The following is a 23,063-nucleotide window of genomic DNA, read 5'->3' as shown; positions in this document are numbered from 1 at the left end:
ATAATCGAAGAAGAATGGCAACATAATCGTGATTTTTGACTTTCTTTGATGTGGTTTTTTGGCTTCGGCTCACCTTTGTCACGATATTCGGCCGATTTATCGTATGTTTCCTGGTTTTAAGCATAGATCCAAGACTTGTCGCGAGTAATAATACGATACATGACATCCTGGTGGTCGGAAAGCATTGTTTCACAGACGCGACGCTTTTTTTGGAAAAAATTTAGTGATTTTGGAACCAATAGTGCTTTAACTTTTCTTAGATATTCGGCCGACGGATCTTTGGTTTCCGGGTTGTAAGCATAGATCCAAGACTCCTAAATCCTGGTGGTCGGAAAGCATTCTTTCACAGACGTTAAGGCAACACTGTTTTTCGAAAAAATTTAGTGATTTTGGAACCAATAGTGCTTTAACTTTTCTTAGGCCTAAGGGATCTTTCAAAAAGGGGTTTCAGTGATTTTTTTCGATACTCCAACGTTCCCAGTAAGATCTGTGACTGGTAATCGTCGATTCTCAGGCACCAATTCCTTTATTTTATTGGCGTGCTGATCATGACTTGATGTTGATGGCCGTCCTGAACGTGGTTTTGTCGTCATCCGTTCTCGACGCTCTCTGAATAATTTGTAAAAATCAAAAACACTTGTTCGCGACAAACAATTACCACGAAGGCCTTTTCTAACATTCTGAATGTTTCGGCAACATAAACTAAATTTCGCACACTAATGATTATTTTAATGTGACATTTGGCACAGATATTGCTGACAGTTATACCCACCAAGGAAACAAATATTTCGACCAAAGGATTTTGGAGCGAAATTAAAAATAAAAAGTCTTACTATTTTTTACCCACAGTAGTATTGGAGTCTATTTTCCTCAGAGTTGGATGACATAATTGGACGGCTACTGTAGAAGCTTAGTAAATACTATAGTAATATGTAGTTATAGCATATGTATTGCAAGAAAACTTAATGAGATTACAGTTTTGGCAATCGCAGTGGTTACTTTGCTGCCATTCTTTTGCGGTGATTTCTGCTAGGGCACACACACAGAGTTACAGTTAGACGAAGATGGTGCACAATGTGGCGGGTTTGTTGAGATGAGCAATTGAAATGTCATGTAAGTACATACATATGTATGGGTAGGCACAGGCGCGGGTGAAGACATTTTCATGCCGATGTTTGGAACAAAAACAGGGTAATAAAAATTTATGATTATCCAACGATTTCGATGGTATGGTATAGCATTGCCGATTTGACGATTTCACGATTTTTGTGTGAAGAAAATATAATAAAGTGGAAACAGAAAGAGAAAGACAGAGACATACAATATAAATGAATATACCAACGGCATAAATATGTATATGAGTAATTAATAATAAAGCGATGTTTAATTTTATTACGTAAATACAATTTTATTCGATAAACATCCAATAGCTCAATCAATAACTATTTTTCACATGTCATGTAGTATGTACATATAGTTGTGTGAGGCGGTCAGCAAGGGAGGTTGATTTATTATGGATAAAATTTATTGAGTAGTCCGCTAGACAATCTAACTAGGGAGAGCTTAGCGCGAAGCTTGATTGTTGATAGCATTGCTGAGAGCAATGTCCGATGCTGACTACTACTCGAAGCGCGGTCTTTTCATTAGCACTTTGCAAGCATAAATTAATCTTAAACACAGATCTAGCATAAATTTCTCCAAACTTCCGGCCAAGGTGTAGGCCTAAAGTTGTCATCAGTACGCCTATTAAGCTTGACTTACACTGATATATGTACATTAATACTGAATTACATACAAAATACAAAATATTATTACCCAATTCTTCCAAAAACCAAAATATATAATGAAGAGTGAATAAATATAGTAAATACTGTATATAATAAGTGACATGGAAGATTAGTAATTCAATAAATAGGAATGTGTATGTACAGACTTTGATGCGAACTTAACTGAAATTTGGCGCAAAATCATAAAACATATGGAGTGACTTGGCTTATACAATATCGGTTAGTAGTTAAGCATGATCATTAAATACAGAAGCACGAGCACTCTAGCTCAGAACACAGACGAGGTCTGTGCGACGTGAATTTGTTAGTTTTTGACGTAGAGCAAAGCAGTTACTGATAAATACGCACTGACACTAACATTTGAATAATTACGATAAAAGTAAAGATAACATAATATCACATAAGCATGTCAAACTATGCGCCGCTTACCTGTAGACTCGTGTAGCTGCTATATTTCCGCTTCGTAAACGGAAAGCCGCTCTGGTGCTCGTTGACGTGTCGGTGACGCAGCAGCAATGAGCGCATGAGCGCCGGTTTGTCTTCGCCATTGATTAGATCCTCAACGACCATCTGCGGGAGTGTAAAACAAATGAGCGATGAAAATATGAGGCATTGACAGAATTTGGTGTACTCTGATATTTTATAGAAAATAGGTGATTTTACGGCACACACACCTGCTCCACAACACGATACGCCACAGCCGGCAGGTCCTTCTCATTCAAATCCAGCAGCACGACACCCGTTTCGAGGCAGCGACGCAAATTAAGCAGCGAGTGGAAGGAGAGCGAAGCAACGTGCGGTTTGCCCCAGCGATCGGAGCCCTCCTCAACATCTTCCTCGTACTTGATCCAACGCGCCGTTTCCTTCCATTCGCGTTCCTCGCCTAAGCCAGTGAGTTCATCGAGTTGCACAAATATCTGTCAGAGAGTTAAAGGTTGGTGAGTCAAAATGTGGTTACGTATCTTACAATATGAGTGAAAGGCATGGCAGTTTATTGTGGTATTACCTCGTGCGGACTGTGGTCGTAGACCTTCTTCAGCTGCAAGCCCGCCACACTGATTTGCGGCAACTCGCGCAACTTGATTGATGAATGGTGGATTTTGTGACGTCTGAGCGCACGCGGATCATCGGAACGATGTGATCTCAACTCATTGAGATCGGCCTCCTATTAAGTTGAGAAAATACATTTGAGTAAGCTATTAAGAAAAATAGTTGCAGTGAAAGGTTATGCTTAAGCCTTTGCAGTGAATAACAACCTGCGCAGCTGGCTGTGGTGTCTATAATTGCAGTTTGCATATTTGCAGTTGGCATTGATTGTTTCAATTGTTCATTTTCGATTCGAGAATTTGTGTTTAATTTATAAATTTTATGCACAAAAAAGTGAGAGAAAAGCACAGAACAAAGCAAGTGATGAATGATTACAGCTTATAAAGATACTGGGTTAAGTGTCTGCTAGAGATTTCTATTGTCTATTACTAAAACAGAAATCGGTGCCGAGCACATTCATAAAAATATTTTTAAACTTTAAGGATTATTTTACTTAAATGAATGCGCTTCGTAGACGCCGGTTTGCCCCAGCGATCGAAGCTTTTCACCAAATCAAAGTAGCGAATTTGGTGTATTCTCTTTTTTTATGAATATGGTCGGTAGCTAAACTACTGTCACACAAAATTCTACACAATATTTTAAGGACGAATCGAACACGCTTAGTTACCTCTAATGTGGTATCCTCCGGTTGCACGGATACCTTGCGGACACCGGCCTCGCCATTCTCCTCGACCACCTTTTTGGCTTCCACGCTGTCTTGATGGGAAAATTTACGTTGTCTATAATACTGATGGCGGCTGTAGGGTAAAGTATACAATATAAATAACAGTTATTCATCACCAATTATTTAATGAAAATTAATTGTGGAAAACGTGAGCATTAATTGTAAAAATAATTCACGGAAAGTGAGCTGTGTGTCTGTGTGTATGCTACCTACCTTCTTCGTCGTTTTCGTTCGTGTATATTGTCAGCGGGTTGTTCATCGTATACTAAAGTGGGCGGTGTTACTACAGCCTTTTTCTTTCCGAAGTGCACCTGCTTTTCCTCGGCGGAATTATCCTGTTGACATAAATACATAAATACAGTTAGGTTTGCATTCTGACGTACTTATATTCATAAGAGAATCTCAAGCTTTGTTTTTATTGCACACGATTTCGCTTGACGTGTTTTAAAATGGTTTCATAGTTGACGATTCATTGTTTCATCGTTAAACTTACCGAGTGGTCACCGTGTCCAGCGCGTTCTGATACTAGTGGGTAGTCCTCGGGTAGGTCATCATAGTTCTGTGTATTAACGGGATCTGTTGTACTCTCATATTCAGAATCTTCTTCAATGTTCAGTTCACTTTTACGATGCACTGTAATTATAATGGGCGTATCCTGATCAATTTCGATGTCTCCAACACTTGCACTCATAATTTGAAATAATTTTGCAATAATTTTTATTTTATTTATTTATTTGTAACACTTTTATGCTTAACTTTTGCCTTAACTTTTTTTAAATAAATTTTCAAATATTTTATTTTTCCTTATTTTTGGTTTGACGATAAACTGTTTGCTGTTGACAGCTTAAATTTCATAGGCTTGTTTCTATTTTGCTTTCGAAATGAAAAATAGGCGAACTTTCGACTTACCGTTGCTCTGCTTATACGATCCGATTGGCAGATTTGCGTCCTGAAATGTCGTTACATCGAACTTTTCCTTATGGGCACTTGGACCGGCGAAAACTTTTTCCATTTCCGAATCCAAGTAAACCTCGTTTGGATCCTCATTCCCGGTGGACTGCAAGAAAAAAACAGAAAAAAGTTATGAATTCGTCTTAGCCATATATGCCTCTGCCACTAAGAAGTTGAGCCATCACTTGGCATATGCATAAGTGTCTTAAAATTACATGTGGAAGTCTGTGTAAGATTGTTTGGTCTGTTTCGCCAGATGCGAACTTGCAACCGCCTGCTTCAGCGCGCACGACACGACCGATCAAGGCATGTCAGGCGAAAGATGCCTCAAATCAAATATTGACTGCTGCATAGCTGTGAAGTTCATCATCGAAACGCATCTCGTGTGGCCGAACACGTTGCATGTACCCAAGCATATACACACGAACTACATACATACATATGTGGCGACTGATTGTAAACACGAGTGCATGAAGCCGCATATTTCAGCCGAGTGCGCCAACTTTCTGGGGTACAATATTGTTAGCGGATTTCAATTGAGTGAATAGAATGGAACGCATGCATGTAAGTCATGTGACTTCTATTTACCATAAATGATTGTTAAACTGTCTGAAATTTCGCTCGCTTCTCAGTTTGCTTACATTCGCTTAAATCAATCGAAGGTGAAGAGCTCTGCAGCTCGTAATTCTAAATGACTGCCTATTATATAAGTGAAGCTGCACATTTAAAATATATTTCTAACTCAATACACTCAGAAAAATTATAAAGAAGAAGGAAATCAAAATAAAAATACTAAATAGAAACCTCTAAAAATAAATCATGTGGTTGAAAAATAACATATATTATACAAATGTATTTAAAGCCACGAATGCACTCAATCAATTGAAAATAAACTCGGCCATAACAAAATTCGAATCAAAAAGTGTATTTTTAAACCTTAAAGTTTGGGAAAGCTATGTTTAGTGACGAGACTGATTTATTTATAACGGCATAAAAATATTCTTGGAGCTATGCAAAGTGGACACAATTGTGAGAACTTCAATTCGTGCAGGTCTGATTGGTGCACAACATAGTGTCAATAATTGGTTTCAATAAAAGCAATTTAGTATTTGATGGGGAAATAAATTATAAAGTGTGATGTTATGACACCCTTATTGCTGCAGATATATCATATACATATACATTTATGAGCCGATGCCGGAGGAAGTATGGTGGATGTTAGTTTCGGGAGAGGTTAGCAGAATCATGTAAATTCTCTTAAAAGAAGGAAATTCACTTTCATCCTTGAATAGTAATCAGCACACGTTGTTTTCAGGAAACTCGGTCAAATAAGTAATCATATTTGCTATAAAGCGGTCTGTTCATTAACCTTACCAACTCTCACAGAGTTTAAAATCACACAAGTTTCTCAAATGAACCCACTTTCAAGGTATAAAATTAGTAAGTTTCAAGGTTTCCTATGTGTATATACCAGACAAACATATGTAATAGTGAAAGGTAACCTATTGGTAACCAATGGCAAGCATTTGGGTATTTCGTTGACTCCTCGAGCACAAAAATAAAAGTCGACAACGCAGTTTTTATTCGAAATCTCGAGTAACCTTTAACCGAAACCGCAAAGGTTAGGACATTTGCTCTGAAACATCATAAACACATGTCTCTGAATGCAGCATTTCGCGGCGTCATGCAGTAATCCACAGCAGTTTTCGTGCAGGTGACTGTGTGCTCGTAAAAATAACGGTAAATGCGATTTAGAAAAGTTGGTTGAATTATCTCAGGTATCAAGTAACTACCCAATTAAAGTAGTTCTGTCGACACAACGCACCAGTTATTGCAGTGTCTTTGTTACACTTATCCGGAAATCGGCGAGCAGTGTCATTAACCGGCTGCGAACGCGCTGCCGCCACTCGCTTTCCATTCGTCGAAAGCGGTGTGGGTGTGCATGTGGCAAGTACACAAATATTTCAGGGGCAATTACTGTTAAAAGCTAATATTTGTTTATATTTATAAATAGAACACTTTTATTTTCCCCAGAAAACGTAAAGTAATCACTACATGTAATTTGAGGAAATATATGTATTTAGTGGTGTACATACTCGTACATGGTAAATACAATTTTATATACATATGTACAATAGTCATTCTTTTTATATGCTTATTTCAATAAAGATACCACTCAGTAGTTTTATTGAAGAGGGGATTAAAAAATTAATTTTAAATGAAAGGAACAAAGTTTGGCACACACAGAATGAAATGTCGGAGACCCAATAAAGTTTGTACATTAACGATCAGCCTAATGAATTGATTCGATTTAATCATGACCCTCTGTCCGTCTGGTTGTACAAGGTTTTTCATAGAAACAGTACAGAAAGTAGACCGATAGAGACAACAAACGACGCCACATTTTATCCCGCTCTTTTGCCATTTAATCTTGGAAAGATATATGGTCTAATAACGAGTCGAAATTATTAAAATTTACTACCGAAAATTGGAGTCAGTAACTTTTAATTTAAGAGCGCTACGTCCAATTTATGGTCGTCATAATCGTCCCGACAGATGAACAAAAAAAAATTTTAACCTACAGACACAGTACAAAATGTTCCCGTGCCAGTGAGACAAAGAAGTGCTTTAGTGTCGAAAATATTGCTGCCGCTAGCGCATCAATTGAGCAAGATCCAAATCAGTCTCTCACACTTCGTTCTCAAGCGTTGAGCATCTCTGTGACGTCGTTGGGTCAAACTTTGCGAAAAAATCTTAGCATACATCCTTATAAGATCAAATTAACGCAAGAACTGATGCCGCTTGACCGCCAGAGTCGTCGTATGTTCGTGAATTGGGCTGAGCAACAAGCGAAATATGCGTTATTGGTCAGGCAGCAATCCACATGGCTCCATGAGTAATCATTACATTCCGAAAAAATTACGGTTTAGAGTGGCTTATGGGCCGGCGGTGTCATTGGGTCTTCCTACGTGATGATCAAGACCGGGACGTTACTCTGAATGGGAATCGCTGCCGCTCAATGATAATCGAATATTTTTGATCCGAATAGGATCTTATGCACTTGGACAATGTGTGTTTCAGACATGAGGGCGCCACAAACAAATTACAACAGTATCGGCCGATTTATGGTTGAAAACTGTCGAAAAATGGGTTCAGCGTCTGGACTTCAGAAAGAGTGCCCATTGTGGTCATACAAAAGAAACCGAATTCCATACATAATGGCATTGAATGGACTTTCACAGGAATAAAGAATTTTATTTATGTACATACATATATCACAAGTCGTTTTTGTTTTACTTTTGCATTGCTCTTATTGAAACCCTTTATATACGCGAACTGAACCCTCAGTTTTTGAGATATGGATCTAGAAGTTTGTTTACTCCCCAAGAAGTTGCTCATTTGATGGCATCATCGGTATCAGATCACTAGTTCGACCAAAATCGAGATAAACATCTTCATAACAGTCAAGCTACTGTAGTGGGACGTAGCTTTGAAGAACTAACAAACCGTTTTCCGTTGCATGCAAACAGTTGGCAGGTTATCTTTTTAGATTTAGTTATACATAAATAATATTAAACGAATCCCATTTCTTGTAAGAATCCAGGCATTTATTTTATGACTGCTTCGTCGGTATTTGAAGTTTTCAATCCAATTCAATTTTCATTTCAATATTTATCTGAGTATTGTCAAAGTATTTTATAATATATACTGGAGAACTTATAATTATAAAACGAGAGTTTCAGCGATACTATATATCCAAAGTGAGTTTATCACTCCTGTGCATGTGTGTATGTACTTGCTACTGAAAACAGCAAATAAATCACTCGTTCTGATAAGCGTGCCAATTGCTGTGAAGCGCGTAACGTGCCGTTGATGAGCCACTGACAGAAATACGAGTATATTTATTTTTCAGGAATGTGTTTACATGCTAATCGCACGGTGTTTTCTGTTTTATTGTGTTCAAGGGGAAATCGATATTCATCTTTGCTTTGTAACGCTTATCAAAGAAAGAGCAAAAGCTCAGGTTGTGTACAACGAGAATGGAGGGTGAGAGAGAGCGCGCGAAAAACGAAAGGGTATATAAAAAAGTTAATGTGAAACTGTGGGCAACAAATAACGCATGCACTAATTAATATAAATGACTAACGTTAACAATGTTTTCATGAACCCTCAACCATTGGTTTTATTATCCTCATATTTGAATATAAACTATAAATTTTCTAAAGGCTTTTTGTAGTATTAAAGGTGTGTACTACCACTTGGCACCTTTCAACTACGAGTATCAAAATGAGGAATTTAATTATTGATTGGAGCAAGCCAAATGTAGTCATTGAAAAGGAAGCTTCAATGGGTTATTCAACGACAAGGTCATTATACTGGTTGGCATGCCGGAAAAATTCCATTCGCAAATGTGCAAATTATATTGCTCCAGACAAAAACTATCCTGACAAAGTGTCAACATTCCCGGCGAACCGCTCGCATATACAAGTGTCTGTAAGCACAATAAATGAAATGCAATTATTGGATTACTCAACTTTCGCAGTCGTGGTGGCTACAAGGAAGCCACACAATGGACAAGTTCGTCAAAGTTGCTGGAGATGAATTAAGAACAGAGGGATTTTTTCACACAATTAGGTACTGGTAGGTACGTGTTTGCGCTGCAGCAGAGCAACGAACTCGGACAAGGAGTGAAGTTAGGGATGTGGGTTGTTTGTGCGCTGATTGGCTCATCTAAAAATATTTAAATCCACATCCGCGCAGTGATGAGTATAATTATATAATTTCTTAGGCGAGTTCCTACGTAGTGACAATGACACAGAATGCCACGAAAATGATTTGCATTACATTTTCCATGGGCGCCAAGCTACTATGTTGTGCCACTTCCTTGTGGAATGTCACCTTAGAAAAATGCAGCCAGGCGTACACAGTGGGAACACAATGGCCTTGCTTACACTGACTGGGGAGACTTCATCGATTTCTGGAGCATGTCTACTGCAAAAGACATTCAATTTTCAATCCAATTTCATACAGTCATTTTCCTTTGAGGAAAATATGATGTAATTTAGAGCAGTTGTAAATGAGATCTTAGTAAAGGCAGAACAAAATACATATCAATAATCAACGCACTCTAAATGAACTCCACTTATCTACTATAAATATAATATTAAAAACCAAATAGGTCTATGCCTTTAGTTTCTAAAGTGTCTCCACGACAGACCCACTTACATTTCCAAATATTACGGTTCCCTGCACCGCTCTGCTCGGTATGTTTCGCTGTTTTCTTTGTTGCTCACAATTTTTATAATTGTTGTTGTTTGTTTCTTTCACTTTTCACATTTGTCACTATTTAAGACGAATGTTTGTATGTATGAGCTTATTTTATTGCTTTCTTTTTGGCATAGAAACTTATCTAACATTCATTGAAAGTCTCTGAAGCTGTGTGTGCCTTATCTGCCCAGTGCAAGAACGTTTACCGGAAGGCTAAGTTTGCGACCGAGACCATGACCGTCAGCGGACTGGCTAGCCGCCAAGAGCACTGTGCTGCTTGGGCGTGCCAATCCGCACAGTTGCCTCGTTTACCCACTAGCTTCTTGTTGTTGTTCACTTTGGAGATTTATCTTTCACAGGATGTTTTTAAATTTTAATAATTACACAATTATAGATTTTGCTCTATCGATATGTTTGTTTCATGGTTATGTCCTGAACGTGAGTTTGAGTTTTTGGGTTTATTTCAGGAAGTTGTTCCCCTGAAAGTATTTGTATTATACCTTTCATACTATTATTTTTAAGCAACTATTGACATCAAATGTGTTCAATAAGCCTTATTTCGAACTTTCGATTTTGAAGGCTAACTTGGTTAAAAAAACACTTTTAGGGTCGAAAAGTAGGGGAAGTAAAGCGAGGTTGGCATTAGTGGATTTTAGTTGCAGAACGACTACATACACAGAATTCACACACGTTAAGTCGTTGCTGCAGCTTCCACTAGCATTTAACCTTTACTTCCTCCGCGTTTCCTCTCTTTACCACCGAGTAACTTTATTTAACCTTCGCCAGTGTAGCAGTCAGCTTGCTTCACATTTGAAAGGGAGTAAAATTAAATTGTATTTTTGTATTTCATTTTAATTTCACTATCATTAACCGTTATATCACATCAGTATGCGTCAAACGTACGCAAGCACTTTGCTGAATTGTATGCAGCGTTTTCAAGGGCACCGTTAAATGTCGAAATTGAAAAATTTATAATATAATCATCTTTGGCGCCCCGACAGACGCTGAAATCAAGCAGTTTTGTGCCAGGCGTGTCGCTGCCACCCTGTGATTACACAACCATCAACGCGGCTTCGCACATTATCCGCTCGTTAAAGTATTTGAAGTAAATGCTTGTGTGTGTTCATGTGTACTTAGCGTTTTTTTTTTTGTTTTTGTTCATTTTTCGAACGGTTCTTTATGGTTTTAGCGTCAAAACGGCACACATTAGCACTCTGCAGTGGCGATAATCGACTCGGATATTTATAACACTGTGCTACGCTTTCGGGCAACCGCACACGGCTGGGCCATATTCACCTCGTGCATTGTTTTTGCCTTTTTACCTTGCACACATCCAGGCAAAGACGCCTTGAAGGACCTTCAATGGCTTACACTACGTCACAGCCGAAGCATCCGCTTTGACATTCAACGTTTACATAACATAACATAACGCTACTTAGGCATCGCAACGCGAAAGCCATAAATCACTTCGGCAAAGTCACAAAGAATTCACTTTCAAGTATTTTAGCTGCAAGTAAGCGATATAAATTGACACTTTGCACAACGATTCGATTAGCACTTCCACGCCAAGGCGTTATCCCGTTAGTAGAGAGTGTCAAAGCCCGCCGCAAGTTTTCGCTCGCACTACACACGCCCGCACCGTCATCGCCATCGACATGTGTCAAATTTCAATGTTAAATAACAAATTTAATTTAAATGCCAACTTTTGACGCTGTTGTTGTGTGGTTATTTATCACTTTTCTTTGCCCTTTCACTATCTAAAGCTGCTCAAGTGGTTATTTAAGCTGTGACGAGTATTTACCGCCGTCGATGAGTGTGTGTCGCTGCCGTGCCGCTCCACAGGCAGCTGCTAACAGTAATGGCCCAGAACAGGCAGGTTTCAAAAGTGTTCACCGCCAGTGGCAGGATAAGCCGTTTAGCGCACTACCGTCCGCCGTCGACTGTGTGTGCGCTCTCGAAGACAAGTGTTGCTGCTGACATGTGTGTAAAGGCTTTGCCACCAAAGTGTGCCAGCGTATCTCGCAGTGTCATTATTGTGGTTCTGCTATTCTTCTTTGCGTTGCGCACACTCCCTGTGTGTGCCATGCGGAATCACAGCTTGCTCTGGGCATTTCGGGGTGGCACAGTTCGCCTGTCGCTTCTGTAAGCTAACAGCTGTTTGCAGACTGTGTAATGTTGAGAGCAGCAGCTGCGCCGGGCCACTCAGGGGAGCAAGGTGTGACCAGAATAAAACAATGCAGATTGGATGAAGAAAACTCAGGAAATTACAGTTTCGGCTGTTATTTTACAAGCTATCTTTTATATTGCAATTTTGAATATGTGAAATGACTTATTTTAATGGTAATATGTCTGCTTCTGCCTACTTGTGGAAATTTTATCAAGAAACGTGTTATAGATATTACTGAGTCTCGGTGAAAACAATCACTGACTTACTTTAGAAGCAGAAGAACGTGTCGGAATTGTATATGCGCCGCTCATTCCAAAGGAATGCCAAAAAAATATAACAGTAGTACTCACAGTCTACTGTCTTATCCCAGCAGTTCAGGGATAACATACAATTATTACTATAGAAGCAGTAAAGAGGAAGCAGAAGAAGGGACTGTGGAACATCTGTTTTGTGAATGCAAGACTTTCTACACGAAAATAATTGCAACTTCTAAGCAATGTCTCGGAAGTTGCACATATACAACTTCTTGTATTAGTGAACCTCATCAAGAGCTCGGGGTCATACACAGAGGACATAATACTACCTACCGACCCACCTATCTACTTATTTCTACTAACTGGATGTTCAAAGGTGTCTACATGACAAATAAAAGTCGTAATATCCACGAAATTCGTTGTTAGCGTACACGCCTGGTCACCCTATTTCTGCAAAGAAAACTTGTTGACGTAATAGATGCGCTCAATTTCAATGCCACCAAAGGACGCTCAGTATGGCAGACGAACATATATATGTACAAATGAACATTTGTATTTCTGCTGATTTCTTCCTTTGAATTTCCTGGTTCCGTTACGCACGTTTCCAGTGTCCGCGCCATTTCCCATCACAAGTTCAATTGACAGCTACCGAGAGGGCGAAACGCCACACACTGGAAAATACACAGTTTACTCTCACCGCGCGCATATGAGATAACGTAACTACATACTCACTTGTTCACAAATATTGCTCATACGCCCGGTTGGCTCGACCACCAACAGGTGGAATGGTGCGAATGCAACCGAGGAGCTTCTTTGTTTTGTGCTTCTGCCTTTCAGTGGGCATTAATATTTTATCTGTGTGTCTCTCTACGCTTCCGGTGTTAGCGGCTTAAATACAACAACAACAACACCAACAGTGAGAGTTAACAGCGACTGTTTAACTGGTTCTTTGTACAAACAAGCTGAGCAACTGAGCGACTGAGCGGCTGTGAGCGGAACGTGGCGAACACATGGCTTTACGACGCGCCTTGCACGGCGCGGGGGTTGCTGGCGGGGTTGTGCGCTGGCGTTTAAGTTCAGTTATGAGCTCGGTCAAGGCCAATCAAGGCCACATAAGTGTTTCAGCACACACACACTTGCATATGTCTGTATGTGTGCTTCGCTGTGCACTCGCGGGTGTGAAGGCAGGCGTTTGTTGCAGCCAAAGCGGATAAGTCTTCACAGACAATGGACACACACACCACCAGCGCAAGCACTTCTATGTGTGAAAAGCCGTGTTTACATTTAGTAGATTCCGATTAGGCACAAGCGCCACACACACCCTAGAGAGTGCCTTTGCGGCAGTTTACTTAAATTCGTTTCATCTTTTGTTGTTGTTAAAACAGACTAACATTCTTGTTTCCTGGAACATTAGTGTTATTTTATGTAATTTTTCGTCGAAGTATGTTATAAGTGGTTCGATTAACTCATTTAAGCTTTGCTTTTCATTCGGCAAATATAGATCCTTCGTGTTTTTATACTCATGCGACATGTTGCTACAGAGTATAATAGTTTTGTTCACATAACCTAATCTAAATAGATATATGTTATGTATATGTATGTACATGATCAGGATGAGGAGACAAGTTGAAATCTAGGTGACTGTCTGTCTGTCCGTCCGTCGTCCGTCCGTCCGTCCGTTCGTAACTTAAGTAAAATTGAGATATCTTGATGAAACTTTGTAAGCACATTCCTTAGTAACAAAAAAATACGAAGTCGTCGGGTGTCATCGGACTACTTCCACGCCCACAAAACCGTTAACCGAAAACCTATTAAATGCTATAATTAAGCACTAAATTAATATATAGAATGTAATTTGGCTCAAGGTGTCGCAGTAAAAAGGTGCAAAAAAATGTTGAAAAAGTGGGCGTAGCCCCTTCTCTAATATACATATCTTCTAATAATCAAATTTGCACAGCACCAATCCAATAAGAACCCTTACCTACAGTGTGAAAATGAATGAGATCGGAAGATAACGCCACTCACTTCCCATATAACGGTACTGTAAAAGACTTCTTAAAGCGCAATAAATCAGTAACTAAATATGGCAGAGACATTTAATTTACCTCCGAAATGGTATGAGAGAGTTTTATGGGAGCCGGTGTGAAAATTGGACGATGGGTGCTGCACCGCCCACTCTTTAGTGAAATCATGTATCTCGGGATCCGCTCGACCGATTTCGATTAAATTTGTACGTGGTATTCTTATGATATTCCTATGTCACAGAGCGAAAATGAGAGAAATCGGACATAAACCACGCCTACTTATTTTGAAACTTTCACTTTCCAATGTCCAAATCAAGAATCAAATAATATATCAAAATAAAACTTTGGACTAGCGATTCCTTTATAGTATTCTACCTTATGACCAAAAAATGCCCAAATTCAACTAAAACTGTTCAAACCCCTCGGTACCGATTATGTGGACCCCAGTATCTATAGTTGACTTTTGACCGAAAATATCGGTCAATGTATGGGATATACAATTGAATTTCAGAGAAAATCGTAACTCTGTGTATCAGAAATGGTTTGAATCGGCTCAATACTTCCCTGAGCCCTATGCCTAATATGAAGATTCCAGGTGACTTTATACTGCATGTACCGGGTAATATTTGACATATCTCAATGAAAATTACAGAGTATGTTAAACTCATAACATAGTATCTTTGTGTCTAAAATGGATAAAATTGTTCGAAAATTTGACCTAGCCCTCATATAACTTTCGTATATCTGGTTCACTTTGCTCCATATGATTGGTGATTGTAAGTGAAGTACCTTAATAAAACCCGGGGAACATTCATTTAGTATGTGGGATGATAATAGTTATTAGATAAAATCAGATCGGGATTACCCCAACTTTCATATAATCATTTTCGTTTTTCTAAAAAACCTTATACAGAATATGTCGGTCATTGTATGAGTTCTATATAGTATATGTATGTATGTATATATAAAATTGTAAAATTGCATCGATTCCAATCCTCTGGTTGACGTTTTATAAAATGTTTAAATGAAAATTATTTTTTTCTGCATAAAAGTCACGAGTAAACCATTTCGCCTCACCACGATATACTGAGAGTAAACACTCCACAAATAAAACGAAGGAGCTCGGGCGATGGCGTGTACATTTCAATAACAATAATGTAGGCAATGAGTTATGGGCTGCCTGTTGCTCGATCTGGTTGTATCATATTTCACGCCTTCTCGTTTTGTTTAGCCGCATTATTAGGGGGAAACAACAACACAATGCGAGAACAGAAGCAACACGTAATAAGTTTTTTCGAGCGAAAAGCCAACCACTGGTTGAGTACATAAATGATTGCAGAGCGGTAATAATTCAAAATAATTTGTTATTTATCACATCCCTGGGATATTATTTATATTATTAATACAATTATTTTGTTATTTTTAGCCAGCTCAGACACGCCCTCATCCTATCACATGCAGTAATGTACTGTTAAATGAACCGCAAGACAACAGGTGTTATGCTGTGCTGACAGCAGGAATGACACAGCCAGATTTGCCGCGAAGCGAATGAGTTTAACGCGCGCTTTTGTTAGAGCAATCGTTATGCAATATTAAGATCAACAATAAAATGCATTGAACCTTCAGGAAAGAGCAAGCTGGACAAATTGTTCAGAGATTTTTTGTATAACTCAGTATTTATACATGCGAAAGAACCTCCATTTATCGATTTTTGCATTTAAATGAATTTATACACAAACCATGAGTCAATAATTAGTAACGAGAATTCTTAAGATTCAATAGCTAATCCACGGTCGTACATATTACGAAACGACTTTTTCGAATACGCAATAAGCTCTGAAGAAGCTTCCCATCCCATCCCACTGAGTATATAGTAAGATTAAGGGGTAAGATTCCAAAGTCGCAAAAACAGATCGGCTGTTCGTTTGTGGACCCGCGCGTTACTTGAACGGTATGGAAATCTATACTCACATAACAGTTTATCTTACAAAAACCTAGCACGTGCAGCGCTTAAGTAATGCGTCTGCCTTTTTCGGTCAGTTAACCGTCTTGCCAATTTGAGGAAGGTGTAATAGTCAAATTCACAACTGAGCTGCAAATGCGTGTGTTTCGGTTAGCAAATACTTGAAACGCGTGTCTTTATGCCCTTTTTTTATTTTTCCCAACGCATTCATTAATATTAATTACAGTTACCTTTTGTACGATTGCATGGGGTTGCATGTGTTATTTGCTATTTATGTAAGCGAGTGCGTCTTCGAAAAAGTCAACGGCTTGCATTACCCGTATACATCGGTCCGCCGCGTAATTGATGTCTTCGTTCTCTTGCCGCTCACAGAGAACCACAAGTGCAAGTGCGAGTACATATATCGGCTCATCCCTTAACGCTAACCCCCGCTGGCGCAGTCAACAGTTGGTCGATAAGCATTTTTTGGCTTGAGCGCAAGCTTGCCAAAGCCAAAGCGTTAACATTGACCTTGACCACGAATATTGATTTCTTGTTGTCTTGTCTGTTGTTGTCATTGTTGTTGTGGTTGGGTTTTGTATTATCACTTGCTCTTGCTTGCACCAGTGTTGCACAGACACGCAGCGGGGCAGCCTATTCGCACTTACTGGCTGGTTGAATGTGTCGCAAAGGTCAGAGTTCGCTGGCTACTGCTCAGAAAGTCATATGAGTGATGTCTGTGCATTAAGCATTTAAATAACGTTGAAAATGCTTCAAAATTATTATTTTAGGTGGAGTACGCCGGCTCCTTAATTAAATATATGTCACGTTTAATTTCCATTGTGGCGTCACGTGCCAAGATGGGCGCGTAAATATGTAACCTTTTAATTAAGACACTTTGTGCTTGCAAACAACTTATTCTTTGGTTCTGTATATTTAGGAAATTTGAAACTTACTTCTCCTGGTATTGCCGTGGTTAGCTAGGATATCACACGTTAATTTAATTATAATACTTATTTACTGTTAGACGAATTGCGCGCCAGCAAATTGGACACCGAATTCTTTTTGAAATCACACAACTTAAAGCGCCACTGTGCTCGCCGTATTTATTACCGTTACGTACAGCGCTGTATTGAAAATAGAACATCACGCTTTAAAATGGATTTAAAGCCATTGCGGTCTAAGTATCTATGTACATATGCAGATTGTGCATAATGCAAGCTGGTAGTGGCCAGTTAACAGTAAGCGGTGGTGGAAGAAAGCTTTTGCTCAAACCTGAAATGCAATAACAGCAGCTTTGGTATATATACATTTGTTGCAGCTTCAATGTTGAGAAGCTTCTTGACGTTACTTTCCTCAGAGGAAGCAAATGTTATGCTACTACCGATGTTGTAAAAAGGACTTATAACTGAACTTTGTTTGCTAGCAGTGCCTGTGTTGGAAATTGTCTAGAGTTTGAACTTAATTCTCTGGCAATTTGAAAAAGTTGCTGAAGTCAGCTTAAGTCACTCCAACAAAGAATACATTAGGACAAAAAAGTAATTAAATTCCTTGCGTAAATGATATTTAAAAAATGTTGTACTTTTCTAAGGTAGTAGAACTATCCTTAATTACTCTGCAAATATGAGCGCGACCCGTCAACCAGTTTTTATACAGTATTGTTTAATTTGCTGTAAAATTAATTAGAATTAAATTCTGAGAGATTTTCCGATATTTTCGGTGAAAAATTGCTTGTTAGGCACTGAGTTCTTCGAATGTTCGACATCAGTGACCTTGAAAAGTTATAGTCCGATCACGACAATTTTTTCACAAGGGATACCTCAGCCTTCAAATACCGTGTTTGTGTAAAGTTTTATTCCGCTATGATCATTGGCCCCTTCAAGTGATAAAAATATTATACAGAGAAGGCATAAGATAGAATTCAAAATAGCGTTATATTGGAAGAAGGCGGGGTTGTGAACCGATTTCACCCATATTTTGTACATGTCAACAGGGTGTTAAGAAAATATTATGTACCGAATTTCATTGAAATCGGTCGAGAAGTTCCTGAGATATGGTTTTTGGTCCATAAGTGGGCGACGTCACGCCCATTTTCAATTTAAAAAAAAAAGCCTGGGTGCAGCTTTCTCCTGCCATTTCTTCCGTAAATTTTAGTGCTTCTGACGTTTTTTTGTTAGTCGGTTAACGCACTTTTAGTGACCTTCAACATAACATTTGTATGGGAGGTGGGTGTTGTTTTTATCCGATTTCCTCCATTTTTGAACTGCATATGGAATTGCCTGACGGAAACGACTTAATGGAGTTTGGTTGACATAGCTATAGTAGTTTCCGAGATATGTACAAAAAAACTTAGTAGGGGGCGGGGTCACGCCCACTTTTCCAAAACAGTTACGTCCGAATATGCCCCTCTCTAATGCGATCCTTTGTGCCAAATTTCACTTTAATAACTTTATTTATGGCTTAGTTATGACACTTTATAGGTTTTCGGTTTCCGCCATAAAATTCTAAACCATTTGAAGTATTTTTAAATTCCTTATCGTACTTTGAATCGATTTTTCCGCATCGCGATTGTTGCTGCAGACAGTAAATTAAATTTATCTCACAAAATTTAATTAGCTAATTAAAAAGAACGAGCTAATTAGAACACGTAAAGTTAATCATTTCCAAATAGTTTCTGCGTTGTTTAATACGTCTAGTAGCAGTTATCGGATGTGCACTTCATTAGAACTAATAAAGGGCTTATCACTTCAGCAAATATTGAGCGGAGACACTGCCTATTCCGGTATCAGTCACCATCGAATAAATTATTCGCAAACATGTTTTACTAATTTAATTGAAAGTGAATGATAAGCAGTATTTTAGGAGTGTTAGAGTTCCTTTAACACCGCATGGCAACATACAAAAGGAGGAAGCTATAAAAGTGTGAAGTATGGACAGGTGAGAAGTTGTACTGTCTTTAATCAAAGAAAGCGACCTAATCTTATATAATTGGATACTGCTTTAATGAGCTACGCACATACTAACTAATGCTGAGTTCAATTGGCTTACTTTGTTGTTGCGTTGTTGCTTCCAGTATAAATATTTTTTGTAAAGCGACAAAAAGCCGGTGGGAAGAAAGCGGTGAAGTGCACACGACTTTATATTTGAGTTTTATTGCTGGTGTTCGTAAGGCATTATACATATGTTTATTTAGAGAATACGAAATGCACTGAACTTTAAATATTTACTGTAATGACAAATAAAGTGAGAAATATAGTTGCATTCTCTGTTGTTTAAGTTTGTTTGTTATTGTTAATTATTTGCAGGTGTCAACAATATTGAATTTCAAGCGCGTCATCTACTCGTAAGTACTTATACGAAAGTAGCTCTCTTGAGTAATGTCTATTAATGCGGCAGTATTCATTGTTTTTAAAGAAAATACCACAGGGCAGAATTTCAGCGTCGAGTAAGTACACAAATAAAATTTAGTCATAAAGCAATTCTACGTTACGTAAATGTTGATCTATTTATGTATATTTGCTCCGGCTAAGCAATAATTCATAATTTCGGCGAAACTCTCGTTTTATGGCGATGATTGTTGTGTGTTTTTGCTCACTGTTATGCAAGACTTTCTTCCGCGCAGTCATTGACTTTCGGAGATGTGTTACGGCCACGACTTGCTTGTACGCGCTAAATTTATTATGCTTCAGGTAGGAGATTGACAAATGCTGCAGGCCCGGTAGGATTTTGAAAACCTTTGTTGGTTTCAAAATGCATAAATCAATTGAAAGATTTAGAAGTTTCGTAAGGGTGCCTAACAAAACCTGCACCTGCATAGATTCATGTTAGGTCTAATTATTCTGCTTGAAAAATTTGTTTAGCTTTCTCCCAAATCTTATAGTGGTTGCCTCACAAGCTAATTGTGCTAATTGATTCCTACTGGGTTTGCCTAACTACGAGTATGAGCAACATGTTCATCTGTTTGCTGGCAATGACATAAGCTCATTTCACACTTAATCAATAAAGTTTCGATTGAGTTTGAAAATTCAGTTTATTAATTACCGCGTGGCCCGGGGCAATGCGTGTGATAAAAATAAAACCGAAAGTAACTGCGTACGTGATCATGGATACTATTATGGGCTAATTAGCTTTATCTTGGAGAGATTTTTAATACGAAAGCCCATTTTTGCAGTATGAAATATTCAATAAATTTTTATACTCTGTAGAGGGTATATGAAGTTTGCATCGATATTTGTATCAAACTGAAGTTAACATCGGAGACTCTATGTGTATAAAGGATGTGGGTGACTGAGCTGCTGAGTCGATTTACGTATTTATGTCTGTATGTACGTTAAACACTAGTCCCTTAGTTTTTGAGAAAATTTCTCCTCAAAATGTTAACCAATAGTACATAGTTCCAATATAAACTCATCGATCAAAATCAAGTCCTTATATTGAAAAGCTTTTTATCTGGGAACATATCTTCACAAAATTTGGCCAGGAATAATGTTCAAGACAACGCTACAATCTCCAAACGAATTCAGAGAATTATTATAGAAAGAGTGCTCGACATCCCCTTGAGTCCATTCGAATGATTTCGATGAATATTCTGGGTATGAAACGCCTTCTGGCTCGACTCATCCCGATAAACTAAATTATTTTCAAAAAGAGTACCATAAGCAAGTCTCTTTGAACATGCTAGATAGTGCGAATTCCGATCCCACATTCATGGAGAGCATTATAACTGCCGATGAGACATGGGTTTATGAGTTTAGTATGCATTAGAGCTCTTGGTAATCGGATTAACCGAATAGGGGATAATTCGAATAAAAACATACGGTTTGCAGTATTCAGAGAGTCATAAGTCGTCAATTATTTGTTTAACCACTAATTTTCGACTATCGAGTTAACCGTACATTGTTGCCGGGGAACTGCTGAGAGTTTTTCAAAAGTGATACTCCGCGAAGAAAAGGACTTTGAGTTGCAAGTACAAAATTATAAAGTTCGGCACCCAAGATTCTACTCTGGATCCGCTCTTGAATAATCGGTTTTCAGGTTATTCGAATAATTTTAAGAGCCCTGATGTGTATAAATTATACTTTTAAAATTAAAAAAAAAAATGGATGCAGTATTTTTTTTTTTTAATTGCCAAAAGTCACCTGGGTGAGCCATTTTCAAACCAAGAATGTTTATTAGCTCTAAATATTGTATTTAAATATTATTATAAATATAAAGTATTTACTGTTATAAATCAAATTTCATGAACTCACCTTCTTTGTGTTGAAGCCCAGAAAGGATAATTTTCGCACGTTATCACGTGGTCCGCTCGGTCCGCTGAAACTCATTTTGCCACTACACAAGCGCGAGCCACTTTTATTGTAGGTTATGTAAAACAATAAATAACAATAACAAAAACAACAAACTAAAAGAAACTAACAAAAGCGTTTCTATTTTTTTTTAATATTTTCAATTCCTTGTATTTTCTTTTGATTTCAATATTCAATTTAAGGTACTACGGCAGACTTCCAAAACTCGTCTTTGAACAATCTCGGCATTCGGGCTTTTATTATATTTCCTCAGCTGGCCCAACTGCAATGATAAGAGAAAGATTTACATTAGGAATCGGCCGCTGTCGATGAATTGTGAGGTGAATATTGTTGAGGTTAAGTTATAAAAAGTTATAAAAATCGAAATTGTCGTAAATCGTTAAAGTCATAAAGGTGCTTGCAAAGGCAATTGTATATTTTCGTATGTTCTGTCTTTATATGTTCCCGTGCGATTTCTTATTTGGTACAATATATTTAATTACCCAATATAAATACTCAATTGGGGATACTCAAAATGACTGTAGTGGGAATATCGTCACTATATCGGAAATAAAGGGAATAACGGTGAGTTTTATAGATTTGCTTTACGAAAAGCTTCAACGCTTTTATGAGTATACAATTATTTAGCACCATTAAACAATTTCGAAACGATTACAACGCTTCACGCGACGCATGTTCCGTCTCCGCCTCCGTATAAACAGACAACTTGACTTCTTCATTAACTGCGATCATCGCTGCTGATCTAACGCATCTGTGCATCGCTACCAAATCATTCACACACCAATTTATTCTGTGACAAACAGACAGAGTTATTAATATGTGCCAGCGAAAAAAAACTGAACAACACTTCTTTGTCTATAATTTTACGAGTGTTTGCATTGTATTTTTATGCTTTTATGATTGCCTTAATTAAGCGTCTGATACATTGAGTAAACTTATGATGACATACTATACCACATCTAATGTGAATAGCTTTCAATTTATTGTTTGAAAAAATTTCCACTGCGTCTCACATCACAGTTATAAAAAGTGATGGCGATCATAAAAATTGTTTTTGAAGCAAAAGTGATTTTTGATATGCAATAAGAGAACACTATCAATAAGCGAGCACATTAAAGTATAATAGAAAGTAATTATTCTCTTCTGTGAGTAGAGAACAATAATCGCATTAAATTTTTTAAGAAACAGAGTACACTTTCGTCCACATTCCAGAAAGGGTTGCCTACGCAAAGCGATGAGGAAGATATGAGGAACTAAAAATAATGATAGGACAGCTCAGTTCAATGCGATGCGGAATATACAGGGTTTGTCCGGAAAGTAATAGGACTCATTTTCTTCCGTCTGAATGGCTAAGCAATCAAAGAAAAGTTATATATTTTGGTGGTCGCATAAGACAACCAAATTCGTGGCTAGTTGTAAGGACACAAATATGAAGATATTTAAAAAAAAAATATTTTTCTAAGTTGGTAGAACTGTCTTTAAATACTATGCCAATATTAGCGTGATCCCTTAACCAGTTTGTTTACAGCAGCTGCTTTAGTCGGTATACCTCGCGGTGCGTTGTGATTTTTACATTGGATAAAAATACCAAAA

At 38.1% G+C, this 23,063-nt stretch overlaps 1 protein-coding gene across 15 annotated transcripts in view; it reads right to left on the bottom strand.

Moving 5' to 3' along the window:
• Positions 1-23,063, bottom strand: part of LOC105231312 (band 3 anion transport protein) — a 46,740-nt gene that overhangs the window by 6,481 nt on the left and 17,196 nt on the right. For 9 of the 15 annotated variants that reach the window (XM_029552426.2, XM_029552424.2, XM_049458539.1 and 6 more), the window contains 9 exons: positions 21,414-21,732; positions 4,468-4,615; positions 4,052-4,191; positions 3,772-3,893; positions 3,502-3,631; positions 3,044-3,064; positions 2,794-2,952; positions 2,462-2,704; positions 2,217-2,357 (listed from right to left, as the gene is read on the bottom strand). In XM_029552426.2, coding sequence (XP_029408286.2) covers positions 2,217-2,357; positions 2,462-2,704; positions 2,794-2,952; positions 3,044-3,064; positions 3,502-3,631; positions 3,772-3,893; positions 4,052-4,191; positions 4,468-4,615; positions 21,414-21,488 — 1,179 coding nt within the window. In that variant the 5' untranslated portion in view covers positions 21,489-21,732. Of the gene's footprint in view, positions 1-2,216; positions 2,358-2,461; positions 2,705-2,793; positions 2,953-3,043; positions 3,065-3,501; positions 3,632-3,771; positions 3,894-4,051; positions 4,192-4,467; positions 4,616-4,724; positions 4,859-9,735; positions 10,257-11,578; positions 11,756-17,120; positions 17,271-21,413; positions 21,733-23,063 lie in introns of those variants that run through there. The other 6 variants (XM_029552435.2, XM_029552430.2, XM_011212547.4 and 3 more) reach the window with 4 other exon arrangements.

The sequence above is a fragment of the Bactrocera dorsalis genome, chromosome 5 (assembly GCF_023373825.1).
Source record: "Bactrocera dorsalis isolate Fly_Bdor chromosome 5, ASM2337382v1, whole genome shotgun sequence".
Lineage (NCBI taxonomy): Eukaryota > Metazoa > Arthropoda > Insecta > Diptera > Tephritidae > Bactrocera > Bactrocera dorsalis.
The sequence above is the reverse complement of the archived record's forward strand: the minus strand, read 5'-3'. Positions and strand labels throughout refer to the sequence as shown.